This window comes from Tachysurus vachellii, chromosome 5, assembly GCF_030014155.1.
Source record: "Tachysurus vachellii isolate PV-2020 chromosome 5, HZAU_Pvac_v1, whole genome shotgun sequence".
Taxonomy (NCBI): Eukaryota; Metazoa; Chordata; class Actinopteri; order Siluriformes; family Bagridae; genus Tachysurus; species Tachysurus vachellii.
The window spans coordinates 19,149,997-19,165,659 of NC_083464.1; the positions used below are offsets into that span (position 1 = coordinate 19,149,997).

General features: G+C 40.2%; 1 protein-coding gene across 3 annotated transcripts in view; it reads right to left on the reverse strand.

Annotated features, from left to right (window-relative positions):
* The window catches only part of myh14 (myosin, heavy chain 14, non-muscle), a 33,259-nt gene that overhangs the window by 2,894 nt on the left and 14,702 nt on the right, over positions 1 to 15,663 (reverse strand). The window contains exons 14-43 of one of the 3 annotated variants that reach the window (XM_060870227.1): positions 15,451 to 15,624; positions 13,694 to 13,867; positions 13,453 to 13,567; positions 12,618 to 12,689; positions 11,618 to 11,832; positions 10,115 to 10,236; positions 9,859 to 9,928; positions 9,394 to 9,554; positions 9,146 to 9,254; positions 8,868 to 8,999; positions 7,738 to 7,944; positions 7,520 to 7,657; positions 6,598 to 6,721; positions 6,320 to 6,491; positions 6,004 to 6,216; positions 5,724 to 5,868; positions 5,438 to 5,644; positions 5,114 to 5,218; positions 4,832 to 4,984; positions 4,458 to 4,706; positions 4,141 to 4,353; positions 3,781 to 3,993; positions 3,132 to 3,293; positions 2,821 to 2,949; positions 2,618 to 2,706; positions 2,412 to 2,535; positions 1,689 to 1,897; positions 1,203 to 1,311; positions 662 to 834; positions 378 to 401 (exon numbers count right to left, since the gene is read on the reverse strand). In XM_060870227.1, coding sequence (XP_060726210.1) covers positions 378 to 401; positions 662 to 834; positions 1,203 to 1,311; positions 1,689 to 1,897; positions 2,412 to 2,535; positions 2,618 to 2,706; positions 2,821 to 2,949; positions 3,132 to 3,293; positions 3,781 to 3,993; positions 4,141 to 4,353; positions 4,458 to 4,706; positions 4,832 to 4,984; positions 5,114 to 5,218; positions 5,438 to 5,644; positions 5,724 to 5,868; positions 6,004 to 6,216; positions 6,320 to 6,491; positions 6,598 to 6,721; positions 7,520 to 7,657; positions 7,738 to 7,944; positions 8,868 to 8,999; positions 9,146 to 9,254; positions 9,394 to 9,554; positions 9,859 to 9,928; positions 10,115 to 10,236; positions 11,618 to 11,832; positions 12,618 to 12,689; positions 13,453 to 13,567; positions 13,694 to 13,867; positions 15,451 to 15,624 — 4,502 coding nt within the window. Of the gene's footprint in view, positions 1 to 377; positions 405 to 661; positions 835 to 1,202; positions 1,312 to 1,688; positions 1,898 to 2,411; positions 2,536 to 2,617; positions 2,707 to 2,820; positions 2,950 to 3,131; positions 3,294 to 3,780; positions 3,994 to 4,140; positions 4,354 to 4,457; positions 4,707 to 4,831; positions 4,985 to 5,113; positions 5,219 to 5,437; positions 5,645 to 5,723; positions 5,869 to 6,003; positions 6,217 to 6,319; positions 6,492 to 6,597; positions 6,722 to 7,519; positions 7,658 to 7,737; positions 7,945 to 8,867; positions 9,000 to 9,145; positions 9,255 to 9,393; positions 9,555 to 9,858; positions 9,929 to 10,114; positions 10,237 to 11,617; positions 11,833 to 12,617; positions 12,690 to 13,452; positions 13,568 to 13,693; positions 13,868 to 15,450; positions 15,625 to 15,663 lie in introns of all 3 variants that reach the window. The other 2 variants (XM_060870226.1, XM_060870229.1) reach the window with 2 other exon arrangements.

Genomic DNA, 15,663 nt, shown 5'->3' on the forward strand with positions numbered 1-15,663 from the left:
GCAGAGCAAATTAACCAGGAAGGAAAGGATAGTTTTATATGTGATTACACATTTACACTATATGTACACCTATTACTACAGGAAAACAGAGATTACAAGCACTTCAGTTGTCCAGTAAAGGGAGACTCTGAATCCATATGAGCCTCATCAAATTTCTTTCAGTAGTGCCACAAGTGAACAGAGCTAAACCTCACTCAGTGTACTGTACTGCATTTTAATAAAAATGACTCAATTAAAAGTTAAAATAGTGTCCTCCAAATATGACCTAGTGTTAAGAAACACAATATGTGTTGTAAACAAAGCTGATTTTCAACCAAAGGTATTGAAAAAGCACACAAAGGCACAAGCTCACACAGACACACACAATAAAAACCTACTTGATGCCTTTGAGTTGTTCTGTGCTGCTGAGTGGGTGTAGGAGTCAAATACACACATACACAAAAGGACACACACATACGTGCAAATATGTTAGATATGAATGAAAGGGTATACCATGCATATACAAATAAAAACATATCAAAATATGAAAATTAATCTCACATGAAAAATAAAATACATCAATCTTTTCCACAGCACTGACAGCACGCAGCAACATCACATATCTGCTCGGGTTCACATTCACATCACTCATTGCAGCACAGAGCTTCTACACTGGTGTTACCTGAGTTGGGAGCGCAGGGTGTTGAGTTCTCGTGTCATGCTCTGCATGCTGTCTCCCATTTCCTCTAGCTCTCGCTGCAGTTTTCGGCGCTGGGCGTTTGTGCGTGAATTCTCTTCCTCCACCTCCTCCAGCTGCCTCTTCAGCTGTCGCAGACGTCCCATTGACTTGTCCAGCTGCACACAGAGACCACACAAACTGAAATACAGGCCTAAAATGTCTTGGTTTCGGGTATAGCAAGCAGTGTTTAAACCCATATTTCCATAAATCCATATTTATACAGGACATAATATTTTAATATTTATATTGTTCACTTTAATACCTGCAGTATTTCTGACTAACCAACTAATATTTACAATCTAAATGTATGCAGTTTACAGAGTGACAAATATAAGTTGGGACCTTTCACAGGTCCTGAGGGATTTAAGGAGATTAAAACTTCATATGATAAGCATGGTACTTGTATGAGATTGTAAACCATGTAAAAACACAATGTACAGTGTGAAAGAGTTAAAAGTGAACTCAGTGATCTGTGGGATCGTACCTGCTCTCTGTATTGGTCTGCGTGCCTCCTCTCGTCCTCTACCTGCATAACCACTTCCTTTAGCTTCTTCTCCGTTTTCCTCACCAGCTTGTTGGCTATTGCACGCTCCCTGACATACAAAAGACAGTCAGTACAGAACATCAGTGTTCTAAATAGGATCATACTTCTTCACTAATAACCTCAAGTATTAAGACTTATTTTAAGTCTAAGTTTGACTGGAAATTGTCTAAAATCTTTTAAAGCACACTTGAAGAAAAAACAGATTAATAAGGAAGCTTTGGCTTAAAATAACACAAATAAAATGACTAATAAGCTAATGATTTAGACCTAGCCAGAATAATTTGTGAACTATCTGAATACTCTCCTTGCAAAACTACCAGCAACAACTGCATCAGTGGTTTCAAATACTCTGCAATGATAGGATACTACATCGAGCAAAATTCCATGTAAATGTATTCATCTATAAGGGAACCATACAATACGCACTGTCTTTCTTGTTCCAGCTGTTCCTCCATGTTTTCAATTTTGGACTCCAGAGCAGCAACACTGAGGCGGTGTTTGCCCCTCACAGCTCCTTCCAGCTCGGTCAGCCTGGTCTTCAACTCCTTATTCTGCCTCTCAAGACTCTCTCGTGCCCCCTCACTCTTCTGCACCAGAGTCCTCTCCCCCGTCAGCTGCACTGTCAGAGTCTCCACCTGATGCAGAGAGAAACACATGAGAATACTCAGAGATTTGTATTAGAAGAACATCTGAAATGTTTGATTTTTAAATACTACACACTATAGATCTTCACAATGGAGGGCTTTGCAATTTCCCCACTACAAAGTAGTGTGTGATTTTTTGTTTTTTTAAGTCTAATTAAATTTTCGTAATAGAGAAAAAAAAATTATGGTGACAGAACTATTGTTTCTAAATGATGGCATCACGACACCCTGTTGATTATATTTCTAAACAGTATGTCATGTTCTATTTATTACTTATTTAAGAGCTCAATATTGAGCTGATGTTACTGTTAAATGGTTGTGATTTATTTAAGTTGTTTGTTGTTTATTTCATTTGAAACATTTTTAGCAAAGGCTATTGCTATGTATGCTTAAACATGCTATGAATGCTTAATTTTTTTATGATCAATACTACTGTTTATTAGAATTTACAATGTCTTAAATTTGGTATCCCTCTCAGATAGATACTAGATTTAGTAGTGTGTACCTGCAGCGTGGTCTTCCTGTGCCTCTCAGCCACGAGCTCAGCATTGCTCTGCTCCTCTTCCAGATCTTCCTCCAGCTGGCTGATCCTCATCTCCAGACGTCTCTTTTCATCACACAGAGCTGTCCTGTGGAAAAACAGTAAAAAGTGATATTACACATATTAAAAAACTAACATGAACTTTTACCCATGCATGACAGGGTTCTTACTTCCCACTGGTGGTGTTAAGAATCTCTTCAGAGAGCTCATCTCGCTCCTGTTGAGCCTGCCTCCTCAACCTCTCAGACACAGCCAGCTCCTAAAAGACATGGAGCACACCATGTGTTCATGACTAAAGAAAGTGCCTTTTGCCTTTATTCATGAGGCTCAAGTTTAGATTTAAACACACAAAAAACAAAGAGGCATTATGCACCTCTGTCAACTGCAGGAGCTCCGCCTCTAGAGTCTGTAGGCGCTTCTCGCTGTCTTTTGATTGGACGATTATTTCATCTCGAGCTATCTTGGTCTCATCCATCTCCCGCAACACCTCCTTCATTTGAGTCTAAGCAAACAAACACAACACCTGAAGATGGCAAACAACCTCCTTATCCAAATGTTATTCTAAATTAGATTTGCCAGTTTTTTTATGTGATCTGGGATCACTGACTTTTACAGGTGAATTTGTTTTTAACTGCAAATATTGATTGACAAATGTAACACATACTTCATTTTGCAAAGTGTTACCTGGAGCCGTTTTAGCTGCCTAAGAGCCTCCTCTCTGCCACGAGTGGCTGCCTCCACCTGAGCCTCTGCCTCTTGGAGCTCTGCTTCCATCTGTTTCTTGATGGTCAGTGCCTGAGCTCGCTGACTCTTCTCTTCTTCTAGTAGAGTTTCTAACTCACGCACCTACAAAGAGACAAAGCGAATTACAGACATTTTTTACTAAGTAATAGTTGCATAGACCTAAATAAGTTGGATCCAACACCAACATTTCTAGGTTGAGGTACTAAGTATTGCATGAGTTTGTACTAAGTATTGCATAAACTATGTGACGGTCCAAGACAGGCCTAACTTTTAAATCATCTTACACCTTAATAATCTCATAAACCTACAGTATATCCCAAGGTACTGTAGCATCTCTTCAGAAAGAGGATAAAAACAGCTCTTTTTGAGAAGACACTTCAGTGCATATATCTGTCCGACCCTAACCAAATTCAGTTCAAACCTTTTGGAGACCTTCCCTTTTAGATCAGGTGATAAACTCCTCTGCCCCATTATTATTCTCATTTCCTACCACTTATAAAAGATGCCATAATTGGATGCTTAATTCTGTGTTCATGTTTGTCTCTGGCCAGTACTACTTAACAACAGTAACCCCTTTACATTAGGATACCTGTTTGTTAAGGGCCCGTCTCTTTTCCTCTCCCTTCTCTTCTTTGGCACTGATCTCGCGCTCAAACTGAGCTCGGAGCGCCTGCAGTGTGACCTCTAGCCGAAGACGTGAGTTCTCTGCCTCAGCCAGCTCCTCTTCAAGCTCTTGTGTCTGCTCTCTCAGTGACTGTGCCTCCACCTCTAGAGCGTGCCGAGAACGCTCCAGTTCATGCACCTGACACACAGAAAGGTGGAACACAATTAGTGTGAAGCAACGGATTCTTTCATTTATAAAGTGTACAAGAGAGAATGTCAATTTAACTAAACTGAGTCTTTGTTGATAATAATGAGTGAGCATTATATTCGTGAGTTTGAGCCTTACGTTCTTGCCCACATCATCCTGGGCATTAACGAGCTGCTCCATGTCGAGGCGAAGCTGTTTATTAGTTCTTTCAAGCTCATCGCGCTGCTCTGATGCTTCCTGTAAAGCTCGAGATAGAGCCAGGAAACGAGTCTCTTTCTCTCGGCTCTCAGCCTCTGCTCGGTCTCGCTCTTCAGCCAGTCGTGCACTCACTGCTTTCTCCTCTGCTAAACACTACAGAAATCAAAGGTGTAGCAGAACAGGTTAAAGTGGTTAGGGCTATAATTCATGGCAGATTGCCTGTCACTGATCAATTCATCCATCCATTCAGCTCTAACCTGATCAAATTTCTTCTGCCTCTTCTCCAGAGCAGTGCAGTTCTGTCTCTCTCTCTGCAAGGCAATGGTCATGTCTTCTATTTCCTCTCTCAGGCGCTCCTTCTGGCGCTCCACTCGCTCCCTCTCCTCTTCTTTGGCTCTCTCTCTTAACATGGCACTCTCTAGCTCCCTCTGTAGTTTTCTCCTGCTCTCCTCTCCTGCTTCCACTGCTGCATTCACGTCTTCTGTCTGCCTCTTAAGCTCAGCGAGCTGAGCACAAGAAGGTAAGAATTTGAAAAATTGCAGGTATATGAAACAAAAAGAAAACGGATAAACCAAGTGGTAAGAATTGAAGAACGTAGAATGTTTATGTACATGTGTGAGTAAACATGCACCTGTTGAATGTAACTTTGGATCTGGCGTGTGAGTTCTCTGGTTTTTCCCTCCTCCTCCTCCACCCTCTCGGTCAGAACTGCTTTTTCATCCTCCAGAGCTCGAACACGGGATCCGAGTGCCAATTTCTGACGTGTTTCATCTTGCAGCAGCTCCTGAAGCAACACACACACACACATACGCATCTTTAGCACTTACCCATTGCAATCACATAATGGGTTCTGTGATAGGAAGAGCAGATTAAAAAAACTGTCCACATCCTGACAGCACCACACATAATTTACCTGAGCATCATGAAGTTGACTTTCCAGACTGCTGACCTCTTTGCTCAAACGATGGGATTTGGAGTCAGATGCAGAAAGAGAGCTGGACAAAGAGTCTATCTCCAACTGACATAAAAAAGATAAACGGACATACACAGTTACTTTCAAAATATCCCAAAGCTTCAAATATAAACCAGTATAACATGTTTAACAGTATGATTAGTAGAAATACCAGATGTTCTTATGAAATCTAAATATTGAGACTAATCCGTACCATATAAGAAACCTATTTTAATACAATGCTCATGACTCTATCACTTCTCCAACATGTCTCCTTCTCTGTACCTGAAGTTTGTGGAGTCTGTCCTCCCTCTCCTCCCTCTCTCTCTCAGCCTGAGCTAGGCGGGCTGTGAGCTCTTGCAGCTGCCCCTCAGCTCTCTTCCTTGCTCTCTCGCTCTCCATCTTGCCCCCCTGCAGGGTCTTTAGCTCGGCTGTCAGGTTCCCGCGCTCTTCCTCCAGTACAGCCTTCGCTTTCTCCAAAGACTGACGTGACTAATGACAAAGCACAGTTACAGTGTGACTCACACATAATCATATGTGCAAAAAATGTATCTAGGTTAATAATACTCACCCGCTTGGCGTTATCCAGCTGCTCCTGCAGGGTATCGATGGCCGCACTGTGTTTGACTCGCATCTCTGACAGCTGGGCTTCATGACGCCGTGTGTCCTCTTCAACCATCCTCTGGAGTTCCCCCAACTCAGCCTCACGCCGAGACCTACACACACCAAACAAATAATCAGATAAACACATCTGTGCTCACATGTAACAAGGGAGGTGTGGTACATTCACCAATTTACCAGTGCAAATTCCATGTATAGTCACACACACACACACACACACACACACACACCTAAGCTCTTGCTGTGCAGCAGTGGTGTCCAATGTGTCCTCTAGTTCTGTCCTCAGAGCTTCTAACTCCTCGCCAAGGTCCCGCCTCTGCTTCTCAGCCCTCTCTCTCATCCCTCGTTCGTTCTCTACCTCTTCCTTCAGCTCAGACACCTGAGACATGGCCTCCCTCAGAGCCCGCTGTGCCTCCACACGTCGAGCACCTTCCTCCTCCAACCTAACGCACCCACAAACACACAAAGAACATGATTTTGAAGATGATGAGTCCTGGAGCCTTTGTGTGTGTGTGTGTGTGTGTGTGTGTGTGTGTGTGTGTGTACCGTGTCTGTAGTGTAGTTATCTCTTTCTCTCTGTTAGCCAAGCTGCCTCTGAGCTCCGTAACAAGCAGACCCATTTCAGAGAGCTGCTCCTGGGCTTCAGCTGCCTCACCCTCCATGCGCCTCCTCCATTTCTCCTGCTCTAGACGGCTCTGCTCTTCTCGCTTCAGACGCTCTGAAGAAGAAGGTGTGTGAGTAGGCAAAAACAAAACAAACAAGAAAAACAGTAACACTTTATTGTGTGTGTTAAGAGAACATTAATAAAAAAAATGACTTGTTACCTTCCAGGTCAGCGATTACAGCTTCCTGTTTGTTCTTGAGCTTGTTGAGACTCTTCACTTTCTCCTCCTCCTCCGTCAGCTGGTCAGCCACCTCATTCAGCCGTTCATCCAACTGCTTTTTCTCCTGAGAAGAAAAGACAGACAGACAAAGTAGAGAAGAGGACAAGGAGAAGGAGAAGAGAACAGAAGAGAAGCCATTACGTTCAAAGTCATTGTACCACATTAAAGTTGATAATTATTTACTTATCTTAAGAAGTTAAATTCAGTAAAAGTGCATTTCAGTCCGGTCATACTGTAGAAGCATTTTAGTCATAAAGAGTTTAGATGAAGTGTGACTCATTGTCCTGACTGCCTGGATATTTATATATTATTAGCAGCTTGGTGGTGTAGTAGGTGTATCGGGTCTAATGCCTGTGTGGAGTTACCCGCTGTTTCTTTAATGTCCCTTGGGATCAATACAGTATAATGTATTCTAACAGTAAAATAGCAAAATAAAGTATTATTTATCTTAGTTGTGGTCCACAACATTTGCCTTTTTCCCTGTTTGAAGCTTGGGGAAGCATGAAGACCAGAGTATTTTAAATTGAGCAATTATTTTATGAACAATTAAAAACGCAAATAGCATGAGACTGTTGCCAAGTACAAAAATAGCCCTCAGTAAAAATCACTGACACCACCTTAAATCAGAGCCAGCATGGATAGAGACCCTAAATGTATGTATGTACAGCCTATAGACAACAAGAGCTTGAGCTGTAAGCACTGATTCTGATCTTTAAACTGGAAAGAATATAAAGGTTCTTGTAAAAGTGTCGGAAACAAATGCATAATGGACAGATTTCGTTATTTACTAGTTATTGTTTTCTTATTCTGCATTATTGACTGAAAATCAAACTCATATATTTTGTTATCCCCCTTTTAAGACCTTGCTCAGTCGGTCTCTCTGCTCTCCTGCAGTCATGATCTCATTCTCCAGACTTTTCACTTTGGTTTCTAGAGTAACTTTCTCCAGCAGGAGCCGCTGCCTTGCCCCTTCCTCCTCTTCCAACTGCTCTTCTAAATCCTGGGAGGGAGAAAGGACTGATTTAGGAATACATCATCAACAGCACAGATTTCACACTGATGGAAAAGCAGTTCACACACCTGTACATGCTGCTGCATTCGTTTCTTCTCGTTGGCTAGCTGTGCACCCCTTTCCTCTTCTTCCTCCAATCGTCCCTCAAGTTCCCCTAGAACCTCCTCGAGTTCCTGCTTACGACTGGCCAGCCGTGCTCTCATCTCTTCGGCCTCTGCGAATAACTCTGCCTCTGCCTGAAGCTGGTCTGTGAGGACTGACTTCTCTTCCAACAGCTAACAGGTGATAGATAGCCGGAATATATAACAAAAAGAAAGCTATAAGAGCCATATATACCAGTCTGACATAAAACTGTCAGATTTTGTGATCATCAGCTGGTAGACCACAAATAGGATAAGTGGCTGCAGTCTAGTCTAGTAAAGTTTATCATTTACACAGTATACCAAGACTGCTTATGACGAGGGACAAGGAAGCTGTTCATGTTTCAGAATATACAGACACCAACAACACACTCTCAGGCACATGATACACACTCACATGCACACACATGGAGAGAGCAAAGAAAAATATAAAAAAAAGAACAACTTCTTTTTAAAAAATAAGTAGTTCAGTGACTCTTCTTTTACATCTAAACCTGAACCTGCTCTAATTCTGTAGCAGACTCTGTGTTGCAATTTATCCAGTGGCATGCATTTATGTTAATTAAGGCAAGAGACTTGCTACAGACATATTCTTTTACAGACAAAATAGAGATTTATTAGTGAACTGTTGCCATGGATTATTAAAAAATGAAAACAACGCAACACCAATAACTAGGATATGTAAACATGAATGGTCAAAAAAGTATGCATTTATTCTAATTTGTCAAATTCAAAATAGACTTTTTTCAGATTTGGAGAGTCTGTGGGGCTAATCCAAAGTAGTAACGCGAAGCACCATCATAAATAAATATATATATATATAAATTGTCTTATTTATAGCCTAAACTGATTATTATAATGTTCAAACATTAAAAGATAGTTGCATATCTGAACCTTTGTAAGCAAGGAACTTTATGTTACTGGACATTCACAAATTTTAGTTAGTAACTCTTGTCCTTGGGTAACTGGACCCTGAATACTGTCCTAATTTGGCCTAATTTAAACCGTAGCAGCAAAAGGGTCACAGGAGTGAAAGAGCCAATGATGCCTTGGTGTACCTGTTGGTGTTTCCTCTCCAGTTCTACATAGTCATGCTCCACTTTGCTCAGGTTATCTTTGGCTTTCTGAAGCTGTGCCTCTCGAGCCTGAATTTCCTCGTCCTGACGGGTCACCTGCAGCAGCGGCTTCACCTGTGCAGAGAGAAAAATTAACTGACCATTAACACGGATTAATCTAAGTACTTGATCTTGATAAGCAATGTATGGAAATGATGAAAGTTATCAGCACAAATACAGTAAATAAATACACTGAAAGGTGCAACTGTGGTGTTTGTTACCTTGGTGAAGAGCCTCCACCATTGCCAGTTGCGTAGCTTTAGGTAGGCAGCACAGTTTCTCTGCATCACTCGCAGTGCACTTAGCTGCTGTTGCTTCTTTTGGAAAGCTCTAACAGAAGAATAAAGCATTTTAATGCAATATGCCAAAGAGGAATATGCAAAATAAAACTCTTATTGATATTGGCATGATGTAATATTGTAAATATTTTTTTAAATTCAGGTCCCAACCAACAAACCCACAAACACACCTTCTAGCAAGGTATCCACGAGCAGCACTTTGGAATCGAATGATGGTGTCAGTAATTTTCAGATCTCGCTCCTCCTCCAGATGTGCCAGCACTCCGGCTCGGAAAAACACTTTACTCTGCCCCACCCGAAACAAATTCCCATCCAGCTCCAGAGCCCTGATCTGCACACAGTTACACAACACTTCCTGCCTTAGTAACAACTGTGCAGCATAAAAATAAAACCCAATCACTCAACAGCTGCTTTCTAATCAATAGTTAATATATGTTTATAATAATAATCACTGTGTAATATAACTGTAATAGGCATAAATAAAAAGTCTGTTAAATATATACTATAATGAATAAACTACCGCCAGGACGTTACACTTATATAAAGTCTTGTGCGAGACACAAACAGACTTGCATTGGCAATGATAACTTTATGATGAGCAGAACTACACTAATGGTTTTAATGCCAACACTCACCATAAGCTCACAGGCCTGCTTTCCATCCATGAAGGTACGAGGTATAGCATTGGGAGTCAGAATCTCATACCTAACAGACAGCAGCAAGGTCAACATACAGTAGGATGTAATGGAGAAGCATTTCCTAGAGCATTACACTTTTTGCCCACTCTCATTACACTCATAGAATGTACATTATTGTGTAAAGAGTGAGAGAGAACACGAGGACTGAAGAGAATCTAGGTGGCTGAGCCAGTCAAGAGAAACACACACAGACCTTTGTCTGAACTCCTGGAAGGGGATACGGTTCGGGAAGCCTTGTCTGCAAATTCTGATCCCCTCCAGAACTCCATTACATCTAAGCTGATCCAAGACAAGATGAGGGGTCAGCTTCCCTGCCTTAAGAGAGTGACAGAGAGAGAGAGAGAGAGAGTGAGAGAGAGTAAAAGAGAGTGAGAGAGAGAGAGAGTGAGCGAGACAGTGAGTGAGAAAGAGAAAGTCTTGTCCTCATTAACAGAAAGAGGCAAAATAAACATTACAGCTTTAATATGTAAGGAATACATCATTTATTTCTCTTTGCCAACTGCAATTTTTAAAATTGTGTTGCGCCCTCAGCAGCCTCTATATTTTGTTCTCAGCTTGCCATGCTACTGAGAAGCAGTAAAGCACTAAGTCCTCTGTCCTGAAGCCTTACCCATGACTAAAATTAAAAATCTCTTTTAATTAAAAATTTAAAAATCTCTTTGTTTCTCCTTGTTTTTTTTATATAACATCATGTTTTTTTAAACAATGTTTATTATCGGACACAAATATTATTATCATTATCAATATTAGTTAGAGCTAGAATGTACATTTACTGAAGAAAATGTGAATGGTGCTTGCACGTGGCAAGTTCCTCTCATCGGGCTGAATGTTTTGATATATGATATGTCCATGTTGTGCTAACTTTTTGATTTCGCTTATTTTGGGGGCAGGGCTACACGTGACATCATGTGACATCATCAAAATACACGTGAGGAAGTTCCCCTCATTGTTGTGAGTGTTTTGATACGTCACATGTCCATCTTGTAAAAGGTTTTTTGATTTTGCATATTTTGGGGGCGGGGCTGCGTCACAACCAGAAGGCCAGTCGGTACACCAATTTAAAAGTTTGTTAAGAGTATCACCCTAAAGGAGCTGGCCGAGTAGAAAGACAATGTTCTAAAGCTTAGAGATAGTTCGAAAGCTTGCCGAGTTATAAACCTCCAAAGAGTCTATGGGGAAAAAAAGCCTTTTTGAAACCCAGTACCGGAAGTACCGGTACTCGGATCGGTTATAAAAGTCATAGCACACCTCTCCTCAATGAGCCGATCAATTTGACACATCATTCATGGGTCTAGGACAAAAGCTGCGGGACAAGTTACGCGTCGAAATTTTGTCCGGCACAATAGTAATAATGTTGCTTTGCAAGCACCATTAATGATTCACACTTAGAATACGTTGTTACTACCATGAAACTACAGTGTAATAGATTGGATTAATTTGAACCTGTGATCAGAATTACAACCACACACATATGCAAAAATCACTTTTTCACTTTTATTTTATTTTATTTATTTTTACTTTTTTTCAGTCTAATCAGATTAGAAAATTAAACAAAATTTGAAAGATTAGGAAGAGACGTTTAATCGCATCACATTTTTGTTGTTTCAAAAATATTATGATAAAATATCTTTGTATAAACTATACCGTATTCATAATCAATAATTAATTAACCACATCTGTTAAATGTCTTTCTCACCCTCTTCTCATGGTTGGGAATGATGCAGCGCAGGAAGTTGGGGTTGGTATTACGCAGTGTGGCCATCAGTTTGGTCAGTGACTCTTTGTACAGTTGTCCAACAGTCCGGAACATTCCCTTCTTGGTCTTCAGCCCAGCTGCTCCAAATGTCACCGGCCCACTGCTCTCTGCCAGACCTCCAGATGATACTTGGTCCAGTCCCACAATCCTCTCCACTAAGCAGGACAAACAACAGGTTGATATTTGACTACACAGCAAATCAAACAGCCAAATAATAGTTAGGGTCAGAGTATGCTTGTAATGTAAAACATTTTGTAAAACAACTTTTGTAATGTAAAACATGTAAAACAACTTTTCGTATATATATATATATATATATATATATATATATATATATATATATATATATATATATATATTCATATTATGCTGTTTACTTATAATATTTAACATCGGCTCCACCAAGACACCAATACACAAATAAGCCAAAGCTACATGCATACATTTAGGCATACAGCTTGCGTGTTCAAAAAGAGTAGCAATTCTAGCAAACAAAAACACAGTACACTGATTTATTTAAATACTAAATCACTGTAGTGCAATTTGGCTAGGGCTTTAAACTTTTGGCTGTTTAAACATAATCTCCAAACAAAACCCCTGGGTATACTATAGACACACTATAGTACGATCGTGACTACTGCTCAGCACACACACACACACTGTGGACATACACAGAGAAAATAAAAAGTGAGAAGAGAAAAGTGAGAGATGACGGTCCGTGTACTTTTTGGTAATTGGAGTTATCGTTTAGAAAAGAAAAGTCGGTTGATCTTTATTGTGAGCACATACTTTTTTGTTTATGGATTTTAAAATAAAAATAAAATTTCTTTTTTTCTTTTTCTAAAAAAAAGGCCAATTAGCAAAAAGCACATGAACCGATAACACACTTAATAAGACCTGAAATTCAAGTGTTGACAGACAAATTGAAGGATAAACCTACTGCTGTCAGAACCATTGGTCTGCATGGAAGCATAGGAGTCGAAAAAGTAGACACGGGGAAGTGTCTGAATATCTGAGAGAGGAAATAAGCAGAAGATAAGATAAGATAAGATAAGAGGAAATGTATGAAGAGAAGAGAAGAGAAGAGAAGAGAAGAGAAGAGAAGAGAAGAGAAGAGAAGAGAAGAGAAGAGAGAAGAGAAGACAAGAGGAAAAGTATGAAGAGAAGAGAAGTAAAGAGAAAAGAAGAGAAGAAAAGAGAAGAGGAAAAGTATGAAGAGAAGAGAAGAGAGGAGAAGAGAAGAAAAGAGAAGACAAAAAGTATGAAGAGAAGAGAAGCGAAGAGGAGAAGAGAAGATGAAAAGTATGAAGAAAAGAGAAACGAAGAGAAGAGAAAAGAAGAGAAGAAAAGAGAAGAGGAAAAGTGAGAAGAGAAGACAAGAGAAGAGAAGAGGAAAAGTATGAAGATAAGAGAAAAGAAGAGAAGAGAAGAGAGGAGAAGAGAAGAGAAGAGGAAAAGTATGAAGATAAGAGTAAAGAAGAGAAGAGAAGAGAAGAGAAGAGAAGAGAAGAGAAGAGAAGAAAAGAGAAGAGGAAAAGTATGAAGAGTAGAGAAGAGAAGAGGAGAAGAAAAGTATGAAGAGAAGAGAAAAGAAGAGAAGAGAAGAGAAGACAAGAGGAAAAATATGAAGAGCATGAGGTGAAGTGAAAGACAAAGAGAGAAAATTAATATGAGTGTGAGAAATTAAATGTAATATTAGTTTCTTAGTCATCAAAGTCCTCCAGTGCAGGCTTTCTTTATTTTAATAGAATATCCCTGTCACTGTGTCTCCTCACCCTCTCTCCAGAGCTCTGAAATGAAGTGATCAGATGACTGGTGTAGAAGAGATGCTACATTATCATTTAGAGGATCCATGTTCTTCACTAACCACTCGTCAGCCTTGTAGTTCACCTGGAAGGAAGAAAAGAAACAGACAGATAAATAGACAGAGATAAATTAAAGCTGAAACTAGTCCTGTCTCAAATACTCTCCAAGTGAATGTGACTGGGGATAAGTGAAGAAGGGATAAGATCAGACCTTGCCAGCATAGTGGATAATAGAGAAATCTGCCTCTTCACGAAGCTGCCGTGGCCTGAAGAACTTGGGATGTGAGCCTTGCTCAGCTGATAGTTTATCCACAAATGACCGATCTGTTGCCCTTGGAAACCAACATTCTTCATCCAACAGTGCTAACACGCCAGGTGGATGGGCCTGTGGAACCACGCATTCAACAGAAAAGAACAGGGATGAGTCTATCTATCTATCTATCTATCTATCTACCTATCTATCTATCTATCGACAAATTAGTTTTCTCTGGTTTTACTATTTATAGCTATGTGTTTGCGTAAAATGAACATTTTTGTTTTCTATGTTTTTCTATAAAACTCTGGCAACATATCTACCAAATTTCAAATTAACTTTTTGTCATTTAGAATGGTCAAAATAACAGAAAAGACATCAAACAATGCAAAGAAAACAATCAACACAATATTAACGTTTTTAACTTAAAAACAATAAACAAAAAAAAGAAAAAAAAGAAATTCAATATTTGGTGGAATATCCCTGATTTTTAATCACAGCTTTTATGTGTCTTGGCATGCTCTCAACCAATCTTTCACATTGCCGGTGAGTGATTTTATGCCATTCCTGGTGCATTCAAGCAGCTCAGCTTGTGACTATTCATCTTCCTATTGATCACATTATAGAGGATTGCAGTGGGGTTCAGGTCTGGAGATTGGGTTATCCATGACACAGCCTTCATGTGGTGGTCCTCCATCTACAGTACACCTTGATTGACCTGGCTGTGTAGCATGGAGCATTGTCCTGCTGGAAAGACCAATCCTCAGAGTTGGGGAACATTGTCAGAACAGAAGGAAGCAAGTTTTCTTCCAGAACAACCTTGTTTGTGGCTTAAAATCATGCGGTCTTCACAAAAATGATTGTCCCTGATTTAAGCCTTGCTGAAGTAGCCCAAGATCATCACATATCCTCTACTAAACTTTACAGTGGGTGTGAGCTGCTGTGGCTTGTAGGCCTTTCCAGGTCTCTGTCTAACCATTAGATGTCCAGATGTTGAACAAAGTAGAAAATTGGACCCATTAGAAAAGAGTGGCCTCACTCCAGTCCTCTACTGTCCAATCCTTATGGTCTTTTACAAGCCTCAGTCTAGCTCTTCTTTGCTTCTCATTAATCAAGGGCTTTTTTCTAGCTTTGCTTGACTTTAGCCTTGCCTCTAGGAGCCTGTTTTGTACCTTCCTCGCTTTGCACTTCACCCAAGCTGCTGTTTGCCATTCTGTTTATAGGTCACTTGATGCCATCCTACGGTTGTTGAGTGACATTCGAATGAGTTGGCAGTCATCCCAGTCAGTGGAGAGTTGTTTTCACCCTCTGCCGATCTGTAGCTTGTTATTTGAATTACTTTAAGCACTACTGTCAGAGCTGCACTGTAATCGAAACACTTTCAACCCAACAGATTCAAGAATTCAACAGCATTGAATCCATCAATAAATTTTAATTTATACTCTATACTCTATACTGCTGACAAGCCATCACAAGGCAAAAAGCAGACACACTTACACACCCGTTCACACTGTGAACAATTTAGGGATGCCTACAATGCATGTCATTGGACTGTGTGAACATTCCAGGGGGAAGTGAAATACCCAACCCCAGCATTGTGAGGCAAATATTCTAACCACTAATCCACTGTAAATCTTTTTAAATGAATTTATTGATGAAATTTTTTTTTTACAAGTCTCAAGCAAACACAAACACAAACACACACACACACTGACCGGTCTCTCAATAAGGTCGATGCAAGGCTGCAGGTCGAGCCCAAAGTCAATGAAGTTCCACTCGATGCCTTCGCGCTGGTACTCCTCTTGCTCCAGCACAAACATGGTGTGGTTAAAAAGCTGCTGCAGCTTTTCGTTGGTGTAGTTTATGCACAACTGCTCAAAGGAGTTCAGCTGGAAAAAATATTGAGCGATATAATAAAAAAGCAGAAA